At 40.4% G+C, this 20,917-nt stretch overlaps 1 protein-coding gene across 2 annotated transcripts in view; it reads right to left on the reverse strand.

The window, feature by feature from the left end:
- Positions 1–20,710, reverse strand: part of AARS2 (alanyl-tRNA synthetase 2, mitochondrial) — a 29,212-nt gene extending 8,502 nt beyond the window's left edge. For both annotated transcript variants that reach the window (XR_004593023.2, XM_034428049.3), the window contains exons 1-17: positions 20,453–20,710; positions 18,607–18,795; positions 17,578–17,723; positions 17,064–17,258; positions 15,982–16,126; positions 13,298–13,443; positions 12,849–12,957; positions 12,137–12,175; positions 9,837–9,948; positions 9,363–9,490; positions 7,999–8,149; positions 6,337–6,506; positions 5,820–5,933; positions 3,716–3,856; positions 2,160–2,297; positions 1,236–1,345; positions 516–624 (exon numbers count right to left, since the gene is read on the reverse strand). Coding sequence is in view for 1 of the 2 variants with exons in the window: in XM_034428049.3 (XP_034283940.2) it covers positions 516–624; positions 1,236–1,345; positions 2,160–2,297; positions 3,716–3,856; positions 5,820–5,933; positions 6,337–6,506; positions 7,999–8,149; positions 9,363–9,490; positions 9,837–9,948; positions 12,137–12,175; positions 12,849–12,957; positions 13,298–13,443; positions 15,982–16,126; positions 17,064–17,258; positions 17,578–17,723; positions 18,607–18,795; positions 20,453–20,680 (2,370 nt within the window). In the remaining variant the exon portion in view is untranslated. The remainder of the gene's footprint in view (positions 1–515; positions 625–1,235; positions 1,346–2,159; positions 2,298–3,715; positions 3,857–5,819; positions 5,934–6,336; positions 6,507–7,998; positions 8,150–9,362; positions 9,491–9,836; positions 9,949–12,136; positions 12,176–12,848; positions 12,958–13,297; positions 13,444–15,981; positions 16,127–17,063; positions 17,259–17,577; positions 17,724–18,606; positions 18,796–20,452) is intronic.
- Positions 20,711–20,917: the final 207 nt, after the last annotated feature.

Consider the following 20,917-nt stretch of genomic DNA (forward strand, 5'->3'; position numbering starts at 1 on the left):
TATTATCTATATGGAGGTCCCAGTGATCAGGTGGCAGGGTTTTCCCTTGCTTTAGTGTTCCCTGTTTCCAAATGGAATGACAGACCTTGACAGAACAAAGGACTATGTGACAGAGATCAAGCTTGCTTAAATGATTCTGAATTGCAGAATTTTAACAGAGGTGAAAAGGAAAGAGCATAGCATTTGCTTCCAGCATAAGACTGGAAGCAACAGGTGAGCAGATACTATGAACATTGGACAGGGCCTTCTCTCCAGACTATACAAATGTTTCAGATCAAAGGGAGACAAAAGGAGAACAGCAGATCCTGGGGCCTGTTTAAACAGCATCAGCATCTCCATCTTTGTAAAAGCCCTGTAGCTACCATGTTTCCCCAAAAATAAGACCTTGTCTTATATTTTTTTGAACCCTGAAATAAGCGGTTGGCCCTGTTGCCATGCGGTCAAAAGCCCTATTGGGATTATTATTAGGGGATGTCTTATTTTAGGGGAAACAGGGTATTTCACTGAGGTCTTACTTGTCTGGCTTGCTCTCCTGTCACTGCAACAATATGGCTGATTCCTTTAACCATCTGCCGCTCCGAGATGATGGTGAAATCTTGTACGTCTCCTGTTTGCAGAAGGTGACTGGAGAGGAGAGAAAGAGCAGCAAACAGGCTTTGTTTTTTGGAAGGAGTCAGAAATCCAAAACCCATCTCGGTACATATAAAGTACTGGCTTGGTATAAGCCTATTAAAGAAACCGTAAATGGCAGAGACAAGACAGCCTCCAATCTCCCCCTCATGTGAGCCATGGCTAAAAGAAGGGTATCTCCCAACTTCTAAAGCCAAACCATCCTACCAGATTTGGTCAATAAATAGTTCATCGGTGCTGAACTTCAAGTGCTGCCAATAAATAAATAACCAAAAAAAACCAAAAACTGAAACCTGTATTTTGACACTATTTTTAAACTACCCGTCTCTTTGGCAATAAATTACAATGTATCATTTTATATTGCTAATGAAGGTTCCCCAGGTAAGAGTCTCACTGCCAAAATGCACGAGGGAGCTGCCATCTAAAACCGCTGGCAGTTTACAGTGAAGCAGAGAGTGCTGTGGCAGACTGCAGAAATTATGCAGACCTTGGTCTTCCCTCTGAAACCGGGAAGCGGAATTTTCAAGGGAACCCACTTCACATGCACAATGTCAAGGCATGTGCAAAACATCTCAATTTAAAAGAAACAGGACAAAAATACTTACACTCCACAGCACAGCTCCACCGAGGTATTCATTGCATGCTTAGAATCCTCAGCCAAGACTTTTTCAACCGGGATACCTACTGACACTACACGAACCAGATCGGGATACACCTGAAAGGTTTTAGAGAAGACTACATGACATGGCAATTATTGGCTGTGCAAGTGGCGAGTGCAACTATTACGTGGACGTAATTATGTGGAAGATGGCAGCACCCTTGAGAACGTGCCGAAGACCAATCTGTGGGAAGGTCTGCACACACTATCTCCACTCATTTACCCATGTTTCTTAAAGGTGACAGTATAGCAGCACAATCCAAGCCCTGCCACCTTTGTTTGTGTCAGCATCACATGCATATACAAAGGGACAGGGCTTAGATCATGTGATATGACCACTAACACTCCTGAACAATTGCTGCTGAATGGGAAAGATATTACTAACAAGTGGAAAATGGTTGAACCTGATATATTTTCAATAACAGCCAAATGCTTGGCTACCAGTTTCTGAGATTCTCAAATTCCACTAATTTCAAAGGTTCCATTTTTCAGAATGCTCAGTATTTTGTGGCTGGGAACTAAACCAAAGAGGGAAGGAACGAGTATTAGATGGAAATGGGATTCCAAAGCAGAAACCAGGTAGCGGAAATATAGAGAAAGCATAAATAAAAAATAAAGAAAAATTATATGCATCAAAATGCAAAACAAATGGGGAAGAGTCATTTTGTAATTTTGGACTCACTTTTAAAATGCACAATATTTATAATTGTTAGACATTTTGATTAAAAATACATTCAAGAACATAAATATTTACTCAGAAATGACTCCAAATGTCTCCAGAACAAAATGCCTACCCTGGCTGAGGTCACTTTTGATCTGTTTTTAGCTATTTAAGACTTTTTGCTTTAGTCAATGCCATCCCTCAAATTACCGTATCCAGTTTCCGGAGTCCTAGAACATCACTGGTCTGATTGAGGGGAACTTTTCCTGTATAGACAGTTTCATTCCTTTTGATCATCTCTTGGACCACACTTTCTACCTCTTGCAGATTCTCTGTTTTTATGGGAACCTGATGAAGAAAAATATACTCCATCAGAAAGATGCAGTATTACACAGCATGAAAATTAATGTACTGTAGAATCCAAAAGAGTGGATGATTAGTTTCCAAGATTTAGTTTCAGGTGTTAACACTTGCTAGATTTTTTAAGCCTCAGAGTTCTCATCTAAAAACCAGAATCAATAGTTCTTGAATCAAACTATATATTTATTTTATTTTATTTTATTTTGAATTTATATACCGCACCTTCTCCCGAGGGACTCAGGGCGGTGTACAGCCAGATAAAAACATACAATACAAACATTAAAAACAATTAAAAGGATATATATTAATTTGGCCCCAATTTAAGATAACAAAACAATTAAAAATATTTAAAAATATGTTAAAAAATATGTTAAGCCAGCCCGGCTTGCTGAAAAAAGAAAGTTTTAAGGGCACGGCGGAAGGCACCGAGGTCTTGGATTCTCCTTATCTCTGGGGGCAGCTGATTCCAGAGGGGATTTGTTTGCTCTTTGTTTGAATTTGTAGACAAATTCTGTGTAAGAGAATGCTAATAAACCTTTCATTATTAGGCTTTTAGTGTGAAAACAACAAGTATTCACAATAGCAATTAGGATTAGATGGCAATTGATGGGTTGTCTTGTGCATGTTAGACATGAAGACATTAAATGCTTCAAAACTAAATTGCCTACATCATTCCTCCTCCATTTATACATTGAATTTGGAGCTGCGTAGCACACAATTCCCTCCAACTGTTAATTTAGGGCCTTTCCTCAATGCTGGGTGCTACCCATCCTTGAACTGGCAAAAACCTGTATTACAAGACATTTGCTCTTCCCATTGCAGATCCTATCTCTCCTTTATTGTCTATATCAAATTACTCATTAACCAAATTTTCCTCCATGGTAAAGAATGACAAAATCCATCAGAATTTATATGCCCTGTGGCAACCCTTAGTCAGTGTTGGAGGAATAAGGAGAATACTTGTGGCGAGATGGCCAGCAAACAAATTTATTAAATAAAAATACTGTTTCAATACCATGATTGCTAACAATGACAGAAGTCCAAAGGCTGTCGTACTCATATGCTAGGACAGCGATCCCCAACCTTTTCAGCTTGGTGGACCAGTGGGGAGAGGGGATTGTTCCATGTGAGTGGCAGGTGTGTGCACATATGCAGCTCCATCTGCACGAGCAGCAGACATGTGCACCCACTGCTCACACAAATGGAGCTTTGGGTGCTCTCACTCGCCCATCCGCCACTTCCACAGCCTGGTTCTGAATGGGCCACGGCCCCAGGGTTGGCGACCCCTGTGTTAGGGGACAAGATAGTAGGTGTTGAACTAACTTTTGCAGCTCATCTCTAGATGTGTTCCAAGTTTTCTTATCCTCCCTGCTCTAAATGTGGAGTACTTTGGGGATACCAGGCACCTTGGTGTTGACAAAAAATCGCAGATGCTCAGCAGTCACACTGGATCCCTGTTGTTCTGTGCAGTCTCCCAAGACTTGGCGGAGTGCAAAATTTAACAAGTGGGTAGCTGTGTGGTTCCTCATGGAAGCTAGCCTCTGGGCCTGAAAACAAAATGAACTGGATAAGGGGCACTGGTATTGCAAAACATTATAATAAAGCCGAACATATCAGCAATGAAAAATAAAGAGTTTTTAATGCATAATGAAATAATTTTGAACACATGACTGTATATACAAAGCCATGCTGATTCTTATTTTACCTACCAAAGCACCAACTATAATGTCTAGGAATGTTCTCAGCAGAGGGGTTTTTTTTTGTTTTGTTATTCAATATCTATTTCCTCTGGAGATACCACAGACTGAAATAAATTAAGTGTATAATTTCTGCGTTTATAACTTCTATAGCCCTTCCTTCACTAATGTTATTGAATTAACTAGTCAAGAACTTCTGGCCCTACAGATGTTGCTGAACAAGAAGCCCTAGAAGCTCCAATTAAAGGGCAATGAAGGATGCTGAAACTGATAGTTCAGCAATATCTGAAGACCCCCAGGTTACCTTTAATTAATACCCAAAGAAACATACTTGTTTGTCAGTTCTTTGAGGTAGGGCAAGGTCAAGAAACAGACACTGCAAAATTCCAGGAATGCTACTCTAGTATAGGGCATAATGACAGAATCTTGAAAACCTACACTATTAATTTGGGTTTGTCTGTTTGTCCTGTACCAAACAGAATCAATGCATGATTATTTTTTAGTTTCTATGCCCTTCACCTTCTCAGGAATGAATTGCCGTTTCTCCTCTCTTAACAGGCTCATCCATTCCTTCACCAAGGCCATCTCTACGTTCTTTTAGACTGTGTGTACTAGAACACCAACTTCATAGCTGTTCTTTTTGTCCAAAAGTGACTGTGCATTATTCTTATATAAATTCTTCTGATATCAGAAGGTCACCATACTTGTTTTCTAAGATATTCACTGCAGGATAGTGCTTAAACACCTTGATACTCCAAATACTGCTTCTAATAATTAAACAATTATTACATAATTTGCTAAGGTCTCTCAAAGAACTGCCTAAGCAGCCAAAATGATGGAATTTGCCTTATTACTGTATAACAAAGTTACTCCGCTAAAAAATATATATCTCTATTTGCATATCTTAGCCTCGCTTATTTCAATGGGTGACATATTTGAGAAGCATTAGGGAATCCACAGGGTTTTTTTTTTCTCTCTATCTTGAATGTAAGACACTGTCTTGGGGCTCAGCTGCAACATCTGTATTTGTTAATCTTTGTGAATTGGTTGAAAGGAAAATAGTGTTAGTGTCAACCTGCAAAACGACTTCAGCTGAAGCCATTCTTTCTCATGCTTACTCCTGCTTTGTTTCTTGGTTGCCATTCACGGGAGGAAGGATGGGGGAGCTTAGGAATGTAGTGCCTCAGGTGCTAGTCAAAACATCTACCATGTTTCCCTGAAAATAAGACCCTGTCTTATATTTTTTTTGAACCCTGAAATAAGCGCTTGGCCTTATTGCCATGCGCTCAAAAGCCTGATTGGGCTTATTATCAGGGGATGTCTTATTTTGGGGAAAACAGGGTACCAGCCGGCGTGTGAACCAAGGTCATGTCAATGGACACCTGTTGGAGCTGAGTGGGAACCTCTGGCTGAATTGATTGGCCCATGTGATCTAAAAGACACAGGGTATGTGGGGGGAAATTCTATTCTTTTAACTATCTCTAAGTGCTGGAACCCTTCAGAGCTAGTTTCACCTTTCTAAATGTACATATGATGTACTCAATAAAGGGCTTCTTGAACTTGAGCAAACTGTCAAGAGTTTTGACTGCCTTGAGTTCATTAGTTGGAAGGATGACAATTAAGGCAAAACCAACAAAGGTAAAAACTAACATAGAATATTCTATATCTTAGGAATGTTCTTTGAAATGTTGGTTGTATACAGGGTGCAATATATTTTCCTAACTTCCCACCCAATATAAGCTGTTAGTATGGCATGTTTATAAAGACAGTTGAGCCAGGTGTTTTATGGGAATTGTCCAGCACAGATTGTTACCTCATCCACAAAGAGGTGTACTTGGTCCCCAACCTTCAGGGTTTCTGAAACGAAGACTTCATGGATTACATAGCCACCAAATACTTGTATTGATTCAACAGGGAAAAGTACATCCTCAAAAGTAGGAAAAAGACACAACTGTTAACATCGACACTTCATGATTTTGTGGAGCAGGTTCTTCTATCCTTCTACGGGACATTCAAATATCTTAGTTATTAACAAATGCTGTTTATCAATCAACTAAGCTCTTAAATTAACATTGGGAGAAGTACAGATTAAGTTTAGTAGAGGTAAACCTTCGGCATTTAGTAAAAATATTACAATAGTCAGTTTTTCCCTTCCCTTTTGCTTATATTTGCTACAGTGAAAGACTGAAAGAGAAGCAAGAAGATGTGGATAAGGAATAAATTAGTGCTGTAGCTCGGAGACTGCAACCAAGATGGCGAATACATTTCAAGGAAGCTCATTCCCATAATCATCAGGGAATAATTTCAGTTCTGACTAGGAAAAAGCTTACCTGCTGTCTGCCACACATCATATAGCCTTGATCAGATGCCTGACCACCCTGCTCAGCGTAGAAGCAAGTCCTGTCTAGCAGGACCCCACAGTGCTGTTTTCCTGAAACTTCCTCTTGAAGAGTCTGATCTCTATATAATGCTAAGACAGTGGCTTGGCATGGCTTGAACACTGCAAAGAGCAAGAAAAAGTTATAGACTCCATTTCTATAAGATGGCCTATTCAGTGGAGCCACCTGGACAACAAGACAATCAGCCAATCATGTAGCACTGCTCATCTAAATTATTTCAAGTATTTTGGATAGTCACAGTGCACCTGTATTCGCAGTATCCAAGAACGCAAACATATTAAAATGATATTGTTATATATGGGAGTAGTTCCTTCTATATGGGCAAACCCTGGGAGATAGGGGAGGACAGGGGGCCCTGGCATGCTGTGGTCCATGGGGTCTTGAACAGTCAAACACGATTTAGCAACTGAACAACAACAGAGCTTTCCCATGAAAGATTTTGCCAGCTTGTGTAATGTACTGCTGGAGGCTTAACAAAAATTTGCAGCTTCCACCAAATAGTTGAAATTGGGTATGTGAAAAATCTAAGAAGTACAAAGATTAATGGTTGTGGAGATACCATTCACAGTTCCCCACATGAACAGGATACATTACTGGCTTTAACTGCATTAAATGGATTTAAATATGTATCCATTCAATGCATGTGCTATGATAGATTTTCTTCCATCAAGTTCAATTCCACAGCTCCAAATTCAGGAGAGCTAAACTCTCATTGCATTACAAAAGAGGACAGCATATAGGAAAACTTGGGGATTAGACAAATTTGGGATTACTGGATTATTTAGCCTAATTAGTCTATTATTTAGATTATTTAGTCTATTCTGGCTGGCAATACTTCTTCAAGGTTTCTACTGTTATGAATGATTTAGTGACATCATGGAACTTGCTGCAAGTTGCTAAAAATAGGCTTCTTTCCTACACTGGAATCCAATTGTCTCATCCCTCCATCAGCCAACTCCCATGGTGATTGGTGAATAAGACCCGATTGAAGATATTTTGCAGCTTAAGTAAAAGCCGAAAATGCATCTTCTCCTCTCTTTCCTCACAGAATCCTACGTGCAAAAAACAACATGGAGGAAGGAGGCTAATATTCTCCATGGTTTCCAAAGGCAACAAGTGGGATTTGGGTATATAGAGCTCACCTGGTTAGAGAGGAGGTGCTTCCTAATATGAGAAGTGAACAAAGCAGAGCCTCCTACTGTCTTGGCATCAACTGCCGGAAGCCAGTACCAAAATATAGACTATGTGATTCTCTTGTATGAGGTTCACATAGCCTATTTCCATTTGGAGGCAGCCATTTGGAAGCAGGCAGGGCCTTCAGAAAGCTCCTGACCTTTGAAGTTCAGGAAGCAGAGATGCAGCCACCTGACCCCTCAAAGAGAATTTCCCCCCTCCTCATTATCCAAAATCACTATATTTAGCTGAAGCTTGCAAGCATGCATCATATAGATGCAATAATAAAATAAGAAATGGCTGCCTGAGTGTGCTTTTCAAATCAGGTAATGAGCCGTTATTCTACTCTATCAAAAACATTTATCTCCCTACTGGAAAATAAAGTAAGTCTGGTCTTCACCAAAAAGGGTTGATCCTTACCATATTTCCCATCTTGTCCACGTTTATAGTCATACTTGGGGGAATCATCAGTAATAGGCACATTCCGCTGTTGCAAGTGGGCCAATGAAAGCACGTCCAGCTGCTTCCCAGCACTCTGGGGCTGCTTTTGCTGTTGCAACTTAGCATTGTGCTGCACAGACATGGAGATGGAAGGAAAGGCGCAGAGAGAAAACACAAGAATGAGACACATCAATTTAATTAAACATGTCCACAGAATACTGAAGACTGTAGCATTTTCATAAGAAATCCTATCCCAATCTAGGATCAAGTTTAAGTTTTTGAGAATCTTTGCTCCCTTTTAAATCAAGTGTCGGGGAGGTGGAATTCAATGGTTACTATGAAATTTCACTCCAATTCAGTTTGCACCTGCACACCTTTTAGACAAAAAAAAAATTAAGGCTATTCCATTTGGAAAAAAACCCAGATCAAAATTAAGACAGATGTCAACAATATACCTATTACCGTGTTTCCCTGAAAATAAGACCCGGTCTTATTTTCTTTTGACCTCCGAAATAAGCGCCAGGGCTTATTTTCGGGGGATGTCTTTATATTTTTTGCCCTACCCTTTAGGGCAGCTTAGCATCCCAGAGAAGCTGAAAATGGGGCTTTGGCTCTGGCCTCTGCTGCCGCAAAAGGCATTGCTGGAGGCCAGCGAGCAGGAGTGATGAGAGCCACAGCTGCAGCTTCTTCCTGCTTTAGCTCACCTGTCAGGAGCAGGGTGTTCGTGGCGAAATGGTGGGTGACTTCGCTTGTGAGGTATTCTTAAAGCCTCAGCAGGAGGGGAGGATCGCTTGGGCTGAAAAAGTGGGGTTAATATGCGAGGTGTGGGCATAGGTCAAGCTTGGCATTTCACCTTCCTGCCTTTTGCGAACTTTTGGCTGCACACAAGGAAAGCAGAAGCAGCAGAGACCTGGCTTGTTTCTCTCCCCCAAAGTCCGCCAGAAATGAGTCTTTGCAAGGCTCATCGCACTGGTACAGCCTCTTGTGGCAGGATGCTGCAAGGCTTGTTGTGTTGTTTTGCGGGTGGTGGCACCACTGTGATGTTTGTTGTGCCGTTGCACGCATTCGCGGTAGCATTGCTCCAATAAGACCTGCGGCGTCCTGCTACTCGCAGCTGCAACTAGAGTAAACTCCTTTTAGTCTTCCAGATGTTGCTAAATTCCCAATATCCTTCACCATTTACCATAGGGGCTGTTGGGAGCTCCCTTTTAGCTATGGCTAGAAAGCCATGGATTGCCTATTCTTGCCTTAGATTTCCCTAAAAGTACCATTTTAAGGCATTGGTCAGAGGAAAAAAACAGATCAAATAGGATGAGTCATAAAAAGACACCTGTGAGCCTTACTTCAGCATGTTCCTGAGCCAGACGATCAAAAGTAGCAATGTCTAGCTGTACTCCATTTTCTTCAAGCATCAATTTAATGAGATCCAGGGGGAACCCCAAATTTCTATACAGAGACCAAGCTACCTCGCCTGCAGGCAAAAATATGAGCAACTTCAGCAACTTTCCTATGTCACCCTATAATGCAGCATCTGCCATTTTTGAAGCTTTCTAACTAGAATTTGAAATTGTAAAAAAATACCTCAACCGTAAGATTAACCACTGACTGTGATTACAGAGATAAGACATCAGAAAGTTGCACATTAATTCCCACATTAACCAGCTAGAATATTACTCTTTCATGCAAACATGGTCAAAAGGAAGGGACAAGTCAAAGCCAGGCAGGTGGGCTTTACAAACAAGGCATCTATCTCATTACACTGTACTTTGTACTTTGGTAGCTAGCAGTGGTGGTTTGTGGGGAAATGAGACCCTTGCCTGGGAAGACTTTAGAATGATTCAATTTCTGGAGAGTTCGGTTTATAACTCGGCGTCCTTGCAAGAGAGAAGATAAAAATGCTGCCTCGTTTTCATTGATGATATTCATAATCTGCAGGGAGATAAAGAAGCAAGTTGAAGAGGCACAGAAAATAAATAAACCTATAGCTTAGAAAGCAATTTATTACAAGTGTTGAATAAAAGATGAAGAGGCAAATTAAAAATTTGAATAGCCCAGCTCTTCCAAGGTATTCTCACTAAGAAGAGGTAGTACAAGCATGATGCATGCTCCTCACTTTTGCAGAATTCTACTCTTCCTGCAATCCTATGATCCAAATGGAGAAAAGGGAAGAGTAAGAAATAAGAAGAAAGAAAGGCATCTGCTCTAGAAAATAAAATCCAGATTGCACATCCAGTTGACATTGGTCTAAGATTTTTAGACGCATCTAGTCCACAAAAGACCATCATCAACCATAATTATAATTAACCAAATAGCTATCTTCGAGACCGCCTGCTGCTACCGATGACCTCCCACCGACCTGTGCGCTCCCACAGAGAGGGCCTCCTCGGGGTGCCATCAGCCAAACAATGTAGGCTGGTGACCCCCAGGGGGACAGCCTTCTCTGTGGGGGCACCTACCCTCTGGAATCAGCTGCCCCCAGAGATAAGGAGAATCCAAGACCTCAGTGCCTTCCGCTGTGCCCTTAAAACCCACTTTTTCCAGCAAGCCGGGCTGGCTTAGGAAGAAATTTTTTAAATTTTTTAAATGTTTAATTGGTTTGTGGTTTTTTAAATTTTTGGGCCAAATTTATATAGATTTTAATTGTTTTTAATATTTATATTTCATGTTTTTAATTCTGGCTGTGCACTGCCCTGAGTCCTCAGGGAGAAGGGCGGTATATAAATTGAAAATAAAAAAAATTTTAAAAAAAAATTAACTAGGGATAGGCTGAACCCCTACGCTCAACTTTCAAACTGACATAGCACATATTTTTCGGAGTATAAAATGCACCAGAGTATAAGATGCAGCTTAGTTTTTGGGGAAGAAAATAGGGGGGGGGAAATCTGCCTACCAGGTATTCATCTGGCTAGCATCCTTAGTCTGGTCAGCTTCAGCACATTAGTTTGCTGGTTTTGAGTGTACCCACGCTTTTTATCCCCTGCTTGGGGATAAAAAACAGCTTCTAAAACACAGCTGCTTTTTGGAGAGAGAAGCAATGAGAAAAGCACGCTTCACTCACTAGCGCCTCATTAGGGCTGAAAAACAGCTTCTAAAGTACAGCTGAGAGGGAGCAGCAATGAGAAAAACAGGCAAAGCACAGAGATTGCTTCACTCCCTAGCTCCTTGTTAGGGCTGAAAAAAAGCTTCTAAAGCACAGCTGAGAGTCGGAGGGAGCAGGCAAAGCTCTCGTTAGGGCTGAAAAAAAGCTTCGAAAAAGCTACATTTGGAGTATAAGACACACCTAAATTTTCAGCCTCTTTTAGCGGGGCGAAAAGTGCATTTTATATTCTGAAAAATATGGTAATTCCCAGTCTATTAGCTGCAGAAACATCCTTTTAATGAGGGATGTTATTTGCATTCAAAAAGATAATTTTGTAAAGTTTTTCTACTGTCTTTTTTATGAACAAACTTTGTGCAATCAAAGTTATATATCAAATTTTTTTAAAAAAAAAATATTTATACATATTTTTAACATACGTAAGTACTTAGTAAACAGGGTAAGAAAAATGTATAAAGTTATATATCAAAAATTTTAATGGTTTTTAAATGAAGGTTTCTTCTCAGGAAAGGTTTTAGAAAATTAACTGGAACTTTCTTTCTCCAGATAGAATACAGTACATGCGAGTTATTGCTTGGATCATTCACTGGGTTAACAAAAATACTGGAAAAGAGGAATACATCTTTCAAAACAAAAGAGGGGAATAAATAGACAACACATTTTGCCTGAGATCTCTGGCTCTAGATGGGCCATTGGCTTATAACTTCATTCATGTCAGAAGGGCAAGTCTCCTTCTTGCATTTGCTCATATGTGGCACAGAGCTCAACTGTTGGATTGTCCTTTAAAGGGCATGCTGTATTAGCATAATTGCTCAGTAGACAGCAGTGAAGCTCAATCTCACCTCCATTCTTCCACTATTCAAAATGAGATGGGAAAAAATGCATCCAAAACTGGAAGCTGTTATAGTATGCTCATTAAGAGGGAATAGCTAAGGAAATAATTCCACTATTTCAAGTAATGTGTAGAGATCATTAGAGATCAACACAACTTTGAGTGCAGCAGCAGCAGCAGCTGCTTACCTTCTCTGGATCCCTCTTTAGTTCTGGATAAGCATCTCCCTGCAAAGGAAACATCAACTCATTACAAGTCATTACTAGTGCAACTCCCATTTTTCCCCATCTTTAATTTACATTATATGGAATTCTTTGTTTCTGAAATTAGGAATTTTTTTTTGCCAGGAATTATATAATATAGCAGGTTACCCTCCTCCCCCACCCCCAATTTTATGCAAAAATAAAATCTCTGAATAGGATTAATGTGAGTGATAAACAGCATTAATGTATTGTGTTGACTTAACACAAATATCACAAAAGGCCTTTCAGGCCCTTGATATTATTGGACAGAAACACTTCCACAAGAGTTGCCTTTCAGTCAAGAAACATGGAATTCTGCAAACGTAGCTCTTTCCTGATTCCAAATCCTTTGATAATTCTGTTATGTCTGCACATTTTCTATTTAGCAGAAGTGATGTGATATATCTCATTGGGATAGTAGAACTGCTGGATCATGTACTATTTCTTCTAATATTGAAACCAAGTGGTTTTAACACCTGCATTAAAAAAATCTGCTTTTTGACTTTCTTATCTCTCCCATACTTCTAGCAACTAAGGGATTCCTCATCTGATGTCATAAGATGACAAGGCAACATCTGATAAGCCAACCAATACAGTGTTAGAAAAGGAAGCTGGCTCTAAGAAGTATCCTTGCCTAAGAAATCAAATTCTAAATTACCAGAATTTCTACCACAACAGGAACCAAACTCGCCAAGAACCCAGGTGGAGCATGGAGAACCTCAGAAGAAAATCGTACAGCCCTGCGCAAGATCTGACGCAGAACAAGCCTGCAGGGAAGAAATGTTTCAAAAAGAAATTAGCATTTTGAGTAGGCACTTTTTCAGAAAAAAAGTCTGAATACTTGCTAAAATTCCCACCAAGATTCTCTTAGTATTTATCTTGTTGGTTTTACAACTATATCCTTAATATGCTCCATATATTGTATACTTTCTGCTGCAGTCACTCTTTCCTCCACTAATCTTTTGGAATCATTCAAAATTGTAATTTCCATTTGTCCCACCCTGCTTCCTCTCTCCATGTAACTTTCTCTCTCACAACATCAACCCGAATATTCTCTCATCACTCACTCCAACCCTTCTTCCTCTCATTATTGGACTTTTTCCTTACTCGGCACCAGCCATGCCTGGGAAAATCCCATCCGCAATGCACACAGACAAGGCACGCACGTGATCTGCCACCACTCTGTATGCCATGTTCACTCCCCTCGGGTCAGTCTCGCCAACCAAGCCTTGGTAACCAGGTCCACCACAGCCCTGAAAGATAATAAAAGACACTGAAAAAAGTTACACAAAAATATGCATGTTCTATTTACCGTATTTTTCAGACTATAAGAAGCTTCGGATTATAACATGCACCTAGCTTTTGGGGAGGAAAACAAGAAAAAAAAATCTGCCTCTGCCTCCCAGCATCCATCCGGTATTCATCTGGCTCGTTTGCCATAGCCCATTTGGCATGGCCTGTTCGCTTCCGCGGCCCATTCGCCACTGGCACTGCAGCCCATTCTAGAACAGCTGATCAGCACCGCAACAACTGCCTCCCCCCCACCACAATATTCGCTGTATAAGATGCACAGACATTTCCACCCACTTTTTTTGGGTTGGGGGGGAGTGCGTCTTATACTCTGAAAAATACAGTAATTACTCTAAGTTGCACCACTTTTCCTTACTTTTTTCTCCTTAAAAGTTTAAATGGAATGTTCTTTAAATGTTTATGGGATTTTTCTTTAAAAAAGGGCAGACCAACAATATTTCACCAAACTAAAATAGGCACATTCCTCCATCTCCATACAACACACAAAACATATTTGGGAAGTCTAATGCATTTGTAAGTTCGTTCAACTGTCTCTCTGCCTTTTAACATTCTATCACCTATCTTCTGAAAAGATCCTGAGGAAAGATTTGCCTATTTTAATAGTTTACAGAGGGGTGTTATGTTTGAACTTCTTCTGAATCAACTCTGAAACACTGCACAGCAACAATGCCTAAGTTCCTGGGGTTTAATGTTACAGTTTTATGCCTTATTAAATTCAGTGGCACTTACTTCTGTATAGACATGTAAATGTCTACTGCAGAAAAGTAGTACTGATAGCTAAGAGAGGGATAGGAAAGCTATTCCCAAATATAATAAGACCCATATCAGAACTTTTTTTTTATAGTCCTTGGAAGCTGCGCTTTTCCACTCAGAAAAGAATGGAAATTCTAAAATTCTAATGCTATCAGAGCTGGTCTCTCAGTTTGAACAGCCAGCAAACTATTTACCATATTTTTCAGAGTATAAGAGTATAAGACGCACCTTATTTTGGGGGGAGAAAAATAAGGGAAAAAAAATTCTGGTTGAGAGGATCTCCGTTTGAGAGGCTGAGTTTGTAGCCTCCAAAAGCTTCAAGAGGGTGGGGGCCAGCGGGTGGGCAGGGGCTACATTCAGTGTATAAGACACATCCAAATTTTCACCCTCTTTGGGGGGGGGGGAGTGTGTCTTATACTCCGAAAAATACGGTAAATCATTCTACTGGCTCTTTTAAGGCTACTGCAGCAACTTTTGATCTCTTGAGAAATAAGCATTCTAGCATATCTGCAATATTCATACTGGTGAATCTTAATGAGCCTCAAGGTTTTGTTGAATTCCAAATCCCTTAAACACCGCCCAGTGATCACAGACATTTTAATATAAAATCTAGTGGACCAGAGATTCCCATTCTTACTCCAAAAAGATCGTGGTGTACTACCACTGTGATTCTGTCACATTAGTCTTTCTCTGACTTGAGGCTTATGATGCCAATTGGGACCAGAATGGCCATTGCTAAACAATACGATTGTAGAGGACAATTGCATTGCTTAGTGATGGCAGTCCCAGTTGCTTTGTTAACTGAATCCTAGGGTTGTTAGCGAGAAAGCTTCTGACTGGCTTCTCACAATCAAAGCCAGTGAGGAAACTAGTAGGAAGTTTTAAGTCCAGGGTGACAGGCAGGTAAGTCTCTGCAGCCGGGTGGCGGAGGGAACAAGCGAGTGTGTGGGAGTGCAAAGGAGGGTTGGGGAAGGTGCACGAAAGGGTTGAGGATGGGATGTAACGGGGTGTACAAGAGATGTAGTACGGGTGTGCAAAAAGCACAGCGTGGGTCAAATGTGCAAGGAGCACAACATGGCTCAGGAAGTGTGCACAGGAGGCATGGCACAGGCCAGGGAGGGTGCACAAGGGTGTGTGGGGTGTGTGTGTTGCAGATCTGGGCAGGCGCATGAGGATGTGTAAGAGGCGTAGCACAGGTCCGGACAGGAGTACAACTGTATATGAGAGGCATGATCTGGGTTGGGAAAGGGGTATGAGATGGAGTAGCAAGGTCCATGAAGATGTTCTTTAGATACATTTATTTATTTATTTGTTTGTTTGTTTGTTCAATTTATATGCCACCCTTCTCCGGAGACTCAGGGCGGCTTACAATGTGTTAAGCAATAGCCTTCATACTTTTGTATATACCTGCTTAGTAGGGCTTTTGGCCCCCCCAAGCAGTGTTTTTTTTTTAATACAAAGTCATCTTATTGCCCCCACAATCCGGGTCCTCATTTTACCTACCTCAGAAGGATGGAAGGCTGAGTCAACCTTGAGCCTGATGAGATTTGAACTCGCAGTAATTGCAGGCAGCTGGCAGCTAAATGCTATTTAACACCACTTTAGTCCACTGCACCACCAAGTCAATGCAATCATAGTCCTTCATAGTTCTTAACTGGGGCCTATTAGGTAGACTGTACATACAAAACTTCTAAGTTTCAGTAGAACTACACCACACTGATAATCACCTTATGGATGGCATCCAGGATTGGGGTGAAGAGGTCAGTGTCATAATTGGAGCGTTTATTCTGAAGAACTGTCATCAACCTTTCTAAGCCCATTCCGGTGTCCACATGATGCTGAGGCAGATGGCGTAAATTCCCGTTGGCCTCTCTAGAGTTGTATCAGTTAACCAACCAAGGAAAAATGGTAAATATTAATTAGAGGCCAAGACTTGTTTTGCTGAAGGGAGAGGGATGGTAATGCTGCAAGCGATAGAACTGAAATTGGAGAAAGGCACCAGGAAAACTAATGAGGACAGACTAGATGACCAAGATTAGTGGGAGATTATGGAAAGGCTCTTGTCCATCATAGATTAGGACAACCCTTTATTGTCATTCTATAGAAATAATATGTTAGGTGAGCAAAGGCAAAGCCACTAGCACAACTAAATGAGTAAGGGCATAATTTCTTATATGTTCTTTTTCCAGTGCTTTATGCTACCCTTTTCTCTCTTAAATTTATTTTGCTTTCTGATACCTTCTTCTCTCTCATCCAAAAAAAAAAGGAAAAAAAAGGAAAGGGACTGATTACTCTTGCTAGAGATCTGGGCTGATCTACCATTGAAGGCTTTTGAAACCAGGACACAAGCTGTAATGGGGGCTTTGGGCTGAAGGTTGCTAGTTCTGACAGTATCGAAATATTAATGCAGAAAGTACACTCACTAGGGGCAGTACACAGAGTGGTAGGGTAAAAAAGAAAAAGGCTTTTAAAGTTATTTTGTAGATGATGGGGAGATAATGGGAAAAATGGGTACTTGAAGACTTGCAGAGACCTTGCCAATCCACATAAAATTAGTGCAGCCCTTCAGCTGATAAATTACAATATAATGGGGGGATGACAGAGAGAAGAGGAAATATACGGTATATTTAATATAAAGAATTGGACTGATAAAACAATACTGATTGGTGTAAAACCTGTGAATATTTGTTTAAAAATTGTATAGCTGCCCAACTTAATCAACTCTGCATATTCTATACCATGCAAAATTTTGCTAAGAAGTCAAGCTACGGCATTAATATAAAACTCTAGCAGTAACATCATAACATACCTGTTGTACTGAATGAAAACAAGGTTCCAGATCTCCACTACATCAGGACTGCCCTGATTCACGAGCGCTGCTGCATTTCTTCCACCACCTATATGATCATAATGGATTTCTGTGCACGGCCCACAGGGACCAGTGTCACCCATTTCCCAGAAATTATCTTTCAGGTGAAAAGGAAGAACATGGCTAGGGGGTACACTGAAAAACAAAGAAAGAACAACAATAAAAAAAAGAACAAGCAAACTAGCAGAGCAGTTGGTGAGTGGAAACAGTAAATCCATATTTTCCTTCTTTTCTCCAAATGCCTGGATCTATGAACTTCATGGGCTGGAACTCAGAAATCTCAAAATGGGAATTCTCTGTTTCCAGGCTGACACTTTGCTGGGGTAGGTGAATTTAGGTAATTTAGGCATGGTTCTTTCATTTATTCTGTTAAATCACACATCATGACACCATGATAAAAAAAACTTCAAAGTTTCTAAAATTTATTTATATTCATTTAAAAAAAAATACTTACCCAAGTGTAAGCCATATATCCCTACACTCTTCATCAGCAGTTAGACCAAGTGAGGCATCACCTCCAAAATAAGTGACATAAAGCTGATCCTTTGGAATTTCATAGACTTGTGTTAGGAGCTCCCATGCCATCTTACAAGTTTCCTCCTAAAATAAAAAAGTATGGAAGCAATGAAAAATAATGTTTGGGTAAGAAAACAACCCCAGGTGCTCCAGAGGGAACGGACTATAAAGTGTGATATTAACTGCTTTAGCACAAATCAAGAACAACCTGGTGAGCAAATAAAAATATGGGACTAAAGTGATCCGGTGAGATTTTTTCCCAGTCTCTTGCAACTGGATAACCTTGGATAGATTACTCTCTTCTCTAAGCTATTGAGCAGGATACTCTAAATTCTTTGAAGATACAATATAGACAGATTAAACAATTAATGTCATCAACGGCAGACTAGAATTCTGTAAGGTCCTTTTGGCTATTTATTTCTATACAGTTGTTTAAATGTTTTCCCAGACTAGTGTCCTCTGGATGTGGTGGATTACAACCCTCAGCATGTCTAATCAGTAAAGCCATGCAGTGTGTTGGACCGTGTTACACTCCAATACACTGCAATCCACAGGCTGAAAATAACTGGTTTAAAGTACTTAGATCAGAAGTGGGAGCACAGAAGTGTCATCAAGTCAATATGAGTGCAAACAGCAAAACCTATTCACTTTGCAATTAGACAGTTTCCTTGACTTATGCCTCATGTTTGTGTAAAGTGTCATGTTTGCATAAAGTGCACAAATCAGAATAGCATGATCAACTAAGTTCTTTCTCAAAAAATATTATTTCCACATGCAGAAAATCCTTTGCACTGAGAAGCCATAGAGACTACAATTGTTTTACTGTTCCAATTTATGGTGCAGTTTAGAAACAAATATGTCACAAAGAAAAAAAGATAACTCTGGATCACACTTAGGTCTCATTTAGTTACAAATTAAATTAATTACAAATAAGCCATTTTTTAAAGCAAGTGTAACAATGCCTTACTTTGAAATAATCACCAAAGGACCAGTTCCCGAGCATTTCAAAGAAAGTATGATGATAAACATCTCGACCCACATCCTCCAAATCATTGTGCTTTCCACCTGCCCGCACACACTTCTGGGTGTTCACAATTCGGCGGTAACGTTTAAGCTCACTTCGAGGATCTGCTGTGCCCAGGAAGATAGGTTTGAACTGGAAATTAAAAGACAAATAGAAAGGAAATTTCACAAACAAGATATTTGGCTCACACTAAGAGGAGGATTGTTACAGTGGGAAGGCGCATTCTCTTATCACTCAATAAACCAATCTTAGTGCTAACCATGATTAAGGGAATCAGCTAGCAAACATTTCCCAGTCAGTACAGCAAACCCAGCCAGCCACATTTTAATAGTTCTTTTATTCCAGATAGTCTTTCTTTTGTGGTATCTATGACTTCCTGGAATCATGTTGTTACAATTTAAACAATGTTCACAATGATCAAATAAGAAACAGTCACCATGCATAGGATGTAAGAAAGTCACTCTTTTCCCAATCCCTTTCTTTCAAACTATTGTCTGTCAAACTATTCACATTAGGCTGCATTACTATTGCTATTGGTCTTCTCATCGTTCCTGTTGCCCATCTCTTCCCACTTGTGACTGCATGACTGTAACTTTGTTGCTTGTATCCTTGCGATTGATATTGATATTAATTGTTTTCTAGTATGATTTGATTGCTTATTGTACTGTATGACTGTCACTGGGTGTTGTGCCCTGTGATTCTTGATGAATGTATCTTGTCTTTTTATGTATACTGAGAACATATGCCCTAAAGACAAATTCCTTGTGTGTCCAATCACACTTGGCCAATAAAGAATTCTCTTCTTCTCTTCTCTTCTCTTCTCTTCTCTTCTCTTCTCCTCCTCTCCTCTCCTTATTCCTATTCCATTCAAAATAATAATATTCCTCCAAACCCATGAATGCAGAAAAACAAATTGAAAGATGCTGCTCTGTGTTTATTCCCCCACCCTACTTTTTTTAGAACAGCAATGGCTCCTTATTTATAAATCCATCATTAGTTCAGATTTGGATACACACTGGGCCATTTGGTAAAGTTCTCGACCATATTCCAGCCTATGGTATATGTTTGATTGCACGCCAAAGTACAACGTAACTTAACATGTCATGCAAGTATGTATTGTCAGTCTCACATATGCACAATGTGCTCAGAATATCTGAGAACAGGACATTATTTTAGTTTAACACTGATCTAATCAAATGGTGACTTGAAGCAGCAACTCTCTGGATCCAGTCCATTAACTTAAACTACCCATTATGCTGGTTCCAGTGGTGCTCTTGAAAAGCAAATTTATATTATCTTAGATAATGTGAATCACAATATAATGCATAATGACATACGAAGCTTACTTTATTTTTATCTAAAACATTTTAAATCAAGTTCTCAACAGAAAAGGTGCTAGAGAGAAAAGAACATAGACATTCTTTTTGAAATATCCCAACTACAGTTCTCAGTTGCATTTAGAATGCTTCTTATTCCGACTGCATATTTTCCTTCAGCTGAACGTTTTTTCTCCTTTTTTACGTTTCCAGAAAAATACCCTAGAAGTCTAAAATGTTTTAAAATGCAATGCAGCTTTATGAGCAAATACCCATTTTCTTTTTTTTAGCAGCGAGAAAGATGTAAAACGACAGCACCGTAGCAGCGGCATTTACACCAGGGAAAAAAGAAAAGAAAAAGAAATTCCGGAAAAAAAAAAAGGGAACGATAGCATCCGATCAGAGCCGTCAAGGGCAACGGCGGAACCCTTCTGCGAAGCCTGTTCGTTCCGCGCCCTCTTTCGGGAACGTACCTGGTTCATTCCCGCGTTCACGAACAACAGCCCGGGATCGTTTCGCGGCCTCACAGAAGCCGAGGGAACGACTTGATGCCCGTGCCGCTCCTGGAAGAACTGGAGGAACATCTGGCGCACGTGCGCGGAGGACAAGGAGGCGGCCGAGCGAGCTTGGAAAGCGCTGCAGTGCCAGTTGCAGGGCATCCAGAGAAAGCGTCTCACGCAGCCCTGGACTCCCGCCGCCATTTTAGCTGTGGGCGGAATTGTGGGAATCGGAGGAGGGGGCAAAGCTCGCGAAGTGACACCGTCGCTCTGTGTATGAATGCATGAGAGCTCCAGCTCCGTCTCGAGCTGAGTGTGCAGAATTGCTGTCCCAATTTTTGAAATTTACAGCGATCTCTTTATAAAGTAGGGTTTCTTCTGCATTGCCGCCCTTGGGGAGGTGCAGACAGAGTCCACATTCAACCTTTTAGTTATATTGTT

This window comes from Pantherophis guttatus, chromosome 1 (genome assembly GCF_059756535.1).
Source record: "Pantherophis guttatus breed Tessera chromosome 1, ASM5975653v1, whole genome shotgun sequence".
NCBI classification, from domain to species: Eukaryota; Metazoa; Chordata; class Lepidosauria; order Squamata; family Colubridae; genus Pantherophis; species Pantherophis guttatus.